The sequence below is a fragment of the Gekko japonicus genome, unplaced genomic scaffold (genome assembly GCF_001447785.1).
Source record: "Gekko japonicus isolate JY-2015 unplaced genomic scaffold, Gekko_japonicus_V1.1 scaffold4651, whole genome shotgun sequence".
In the NCBI taxonomy this organism is placed as follows: Eukaryota; Metazoa; Chordata; class Lepidosauria; order Squamata; family Gekkonidae; genus Gekko; species Gekko japonicus.
In genome coordinates, this window is record NW_015173280.1 from 47,006 (window position 1) to 51,459 (window position 4,454).

Consider the following 4,454-nt stretch of genomic DNA (forward strand, 5'->3'; position numbering starts at 1 on the left):
ATTCCTGGCTCCCATTACTTCAAATGGACCTTCAAGTCTCTCCCATTGTTTCCGATGGGCAATCCTGTCCTTCCTTTTAGTATATCCCACCACTGGACTCTTTTGGATTGGAAAAGAGGGAGAGAGAGATGGAAGGGAGGGAGGGAGGGAGGGAGAAAGAGAGAGGGGAAAAAAAGAAAGGAGGGAGAGAGAGGGAGAGAGAGAGAGAGAGAGAGAAAGGAATGAAGGAAGGACGGAAGGACCCAGCACAGTTGGGGGGAGAGGAGGGCGCTTCAGAGCCAGCTGAGCGGTGTGATTCCAGTCTCTTTGGGTTCAGGCGAGAGACTCCGCAGAGCGGCCATCCCAGGGGCCATAGGGCAGTCCAGATGCCGGGCTTACCTCCCAGCTGCTGCTTGCCTCCCGCTGCCTTGGAGTGCCCCGACGAGCCCTCCCGCCTGTCCCAGTCTCCACTCTCTGCAGGAAAGCACCTCCTTGACTGCGCTGAAGCTGCTCGGGTGACCGCGAAGCTCCTCCCGACCTGGCTGCACCCCGATCAACTGCTGGCCACTTGGGAGCTGGGAAGGCCCCGTGGCTGCAGGCCTCGGGACAGGCATTCTCTCTCCCCCTCCCCATGGCGCAAGGGCAGCCATGGGAGACCGGGAAGAGGAAGGGGACAGGATCAGACTGCAGGCCAGGGCACACGGGGCAGCCGAGGCGAATGGCGGCTTCCCGGCAGATTTGGAGTGGGTGGGGTGAGGGGGTGGAGGCGACCTGGTGGTGGCGGCCCTCCCACCTTCGGCCACCTGTCCTTTGGCGAGGCTGATTCTCCTTCCCCGCCAGCCTCGACTTTGGGCTGAGCGCCAAGGTTTTCTGAGGGGCAGGGCTTGCTGCATGTGCCCGCCCCCTGGGCTCCTTACTGCAGGAGCATTGCTCCGGTGACCTCCTGCAGGAACCAAGCCCTGCATATAGGGATTTAAATTGTGCTCAGAAACAAATTGAGAGCCAGTGTAGATAAGCAAAAACTGGAGTGATATGGTCCTTATGATTCACTCTAGTCCACATCATGACTGTAGCACTCTGTGCAAACTGAAATTAGCTCTGTGTCTAATTGAGGTAACACATCAAGAAGCTTTGGGTCACTATTGGGCAGAAAGACAGTGTATAAATGAATAAATAAGGGGATAGTTTCAGGTGTTGGTTTGCAGGAAAATAGCTAATTAAAATCTAGTAGCCCCTTAGAGACCACGTTTTCCATGGTATAAGCTTTCTTGACTCTCAGAAGCTTATACCCCAAAAATTTTGTTGGCCTCTAAGGTGCTACTGGACTTGAATCTAGGTCTAAATAAGGAACTTAGTTCGAAATCTGCAAATAAGGCAAAATATTCACAAAAGCCAAATATTCTCTACAATTAAAATATAAGCAGGGTGCCAAAGTTTTTGGCCCCAAAAAAACTTACCCTAATCCTTACATAGAATTACGTATGTGTAGGTGAGACAGTGTATAGAAGAGGATTTTTGACAACTCCTGCTGTGGAGTACTGAATCATTTTACATCAGTGCTGGCTCCTTTCACTGGTATGTTGCAAGTTTCTGACCCCAAGTAGAGAACACTGGGGCAGTATCACATGATCACCCTATTTTGTATATTTTTGTAGTCAATAAATTAATAATAAATATTTAACATCATTGTTGTGTGCAGGATAAGGGTTTACATATCAGAATCACACTGACTATCAAAATTCTTATTATATCAAGAATAATGTGGTTGAAGATTTCATACATGACAGATTTAAATTAAATTGCCATATTCACTTCATCTATTATGAGATGGTTAGACAGTGTCATAGATGCAACGAACATGAAACTGAGCCAACTTCAGAGGACGGCGGAAGACAGCAGGGCCTGACGGGATCTGGTCCATGGGGTCGCAAAGAGTCGGACTCGACTGTGCGACTGAACAACAACAAAATTATAATCCATCTTTGATTCTAAGCTACATCTGTTTATTATATCAGCAAACTCTAATATACTCTCTGGAAGCAGTGCGGAAACTGTTTCTTAAAAATGTATCATCCTATGAATCTCTTTTGCTTAAATTTCAGGGTCCTAAAGGGTCAAAAGGAGACCAAGGAAGCCCTGGGCCAATGGGACAGAAGGGAGAGATAGGAGAAGTTGGCATGACTGGTCTACCAGTATGTATTTTTTAAAAAATATCTTTAGATAAATCCAGATTTCCACCAGTGTGCATTATAGATATACAAGCTTATTTAAACCAGTGAATATGCAAAATGCTTGAGGGGGAGAACGGGTATGGGGAAGTTGGCCCCAACAGCTGCAGTCTCTGTCAAAATGTCCAGCATTAGCGGAGCACTTTCTGATGTCCTGACAAATGTGGGGTTCTTATCAGACTTGATAAAGCTGCCTCACAGACATCCAATCAGAAAGCTTCCTGGATTCCTAAGGAGCCTCCCTAATGGAACTTTCTGAGGGAGCAGGGCAGGCTTTGAGTAGTTAAAGAGAACAGCAGACTGTGATGAGGAGCTGACCTGGGAAGGCCACTCCTCTCTAGGCCTCTGTACTTTTTGCACGCATTCAGGTGTTACCCTCAGATTCTTCTACCCAAATAGAATTACATCCTGTCTATGTCCCCTCTTCACTTACATTTCAGACTGGGAACACACAATGAATTATGTGTAGCATACAGTGTTATATTTAATATGAACCCTCTTCACCCTCAGGTTGGATCCAGAAACTGCTCTGCCAGTTTCCCCCACAGACTATTTACTGTCGATATACTAACTCGCTATCTGCTCCTTTCTCATTTTGCAACCCTCTTGATTTGTGTAAAGTGGTCATACTTAGAATTTGCACAGGTTTGTTTTAATAAGTGGAAGCCAAAGAGTTCTTCAGCACCCCAGGTTTCTGACACTTCACAGTATCCCGGTGATTTCTTTTGGCACTAGACAAAACTATCCTTTAATATGTTAGTGGACTTAGTAGGTTTCTAGAAATGGCATTTCCACAGCAAGAGAAGGAAGAGTGGGGGAGGAATAGATACAGGTTATTAGTTAAGGAGCTGCATATTGAGATTATAGCCTTGCGATTAGTGCAGCTGTTGCCTACTCTTGAGGCAAAGAACCACCACTTAAGATCCCCAGTTACACATCTGGCCAGCTGAACATTTCTGTGGGCTGGAAAATGTTCTTGTCTTATCTGCAAGGCTGTACTATCAAATCCTTATTCTAGTTTATAGAAACTTTAAAGAAGGAAACTGCCCCAATTTTTATGTACAGTAAGTACTGTGTTGCTTTCACTTCTGAAAAGCTGTCATGCTAAAAAAAAACCCTCCCTAAAAAAACCCTTTTGCTACAGATTTAAAGAGCAGTTTGAAAGGCCTGGGGAAAGGATAGCTTCTGAAATAAAGCCTGAGTGCATGTGCAGAATGTACATATTGCCCTATTAGGGTTGACAGACTGTTCGTGTCTGTACGCCCAACCACATGCGGCCTTGACCCGTGCCATCCTGGCTCATTAAAATGGGTCACGAGGGGGTTTCAAGGTGCCCTAAGGGAGATTGTCAACAAGTCCCTCATTGAAGGAAGGTTCCCAGGGGCACTCAAGGAAGCAATGGTCCACCCCCTCTTGAAAAAAACAACCTTAGACCCGTCCGAATTGGCCAACTATCGGCTGGTCTCCAATTTGCCTTATTTAGGCAAATTAATCGAGTGGGTGGTGGCGATACAGCTACAGGGCTTTCTGGATGACACTTCTGTTCTAGATCCCTTCCAGCCAGGCTTTCGCCCGGGATACGGGACGGAGACAGCACTGGTCGCCCTTACTGACGACCTCTGGAGGCATCTGGATCGAGGCGGTTCGGCAGTGCTGGACCCATCGCCTCGCGGGGATACAGGGACTTGCCTTACAATGGTTTGCTTCCTTTCTCCAGGGTTGGGGACAAAGGGTGATGCTAGGGGAACAGAGGTGTGCCTCAGGGGGCTGTGCTTTCCCCGATGTTGTTTAACATCTATATGCGCCCCCTTGCCCAGATTGCCCAGAGGCATGGGCTGGGGTGTCACCAATACGCTGATGACACCCAGCTCTATCTGATGTTGGGCGGCCGGTCAGGCTGCAGCCCGGAAGATCTGAACTGGGGTGGTCTGGGGATGGGGGTTGTTCTCCCGACCTTCATTGGGGTGCCATTGGTGCCAGTGCCAAAGGTGAGGAGTTTGGGAGTGCTCCTGGATCCCTCCTTAACTGTGGAGGCCCAAGTAGCAGCCACTGCTAAGTCGGCCTTTTACCATCTTCAGCTGATCAGGCAGTTGGTTCCCTTCCTAGACTGTGATGACCTGGCTACGGTAATCCATGCGATGGTCACATCGAGTTTAGAGTACTGTAACGCTCTCTACATGGGGCTGCCCCTGTCGCAAATCCAGAAGCTGCAGCTAGTGCAGAATGCTGCGGCCAGGCTTCTGATGG

The 4,454-nt window shown here is 48.2% G+C and overlaps 1 protein-coding gene across 1 annotated transcript in view; it reads left to right on the plus strand.

Moving 5' to 3' along the window:
- LOC107120193 (collagen alpha-1(XXIII) chain-like) overlaps positions 1 to 4,454 on the plus strand; it is a gene marked incomplete at its 3' end in the record, with an annotated part of 65,054 nt that overhangs the window by 40,437 nt on the left and 20,163 nt on the right. The window contains exon 17 of the mRNA XM_015422840.1: positions 2,082 to 2,171. Within this exon, the coding sequence (XP_015278326.1) occupies positions 2,082 to 2,171 (90 nt within the window). The remainder of the gene's footprint in view (positions 1 to 2,081; positions 2,172 to 4,454) is intronic.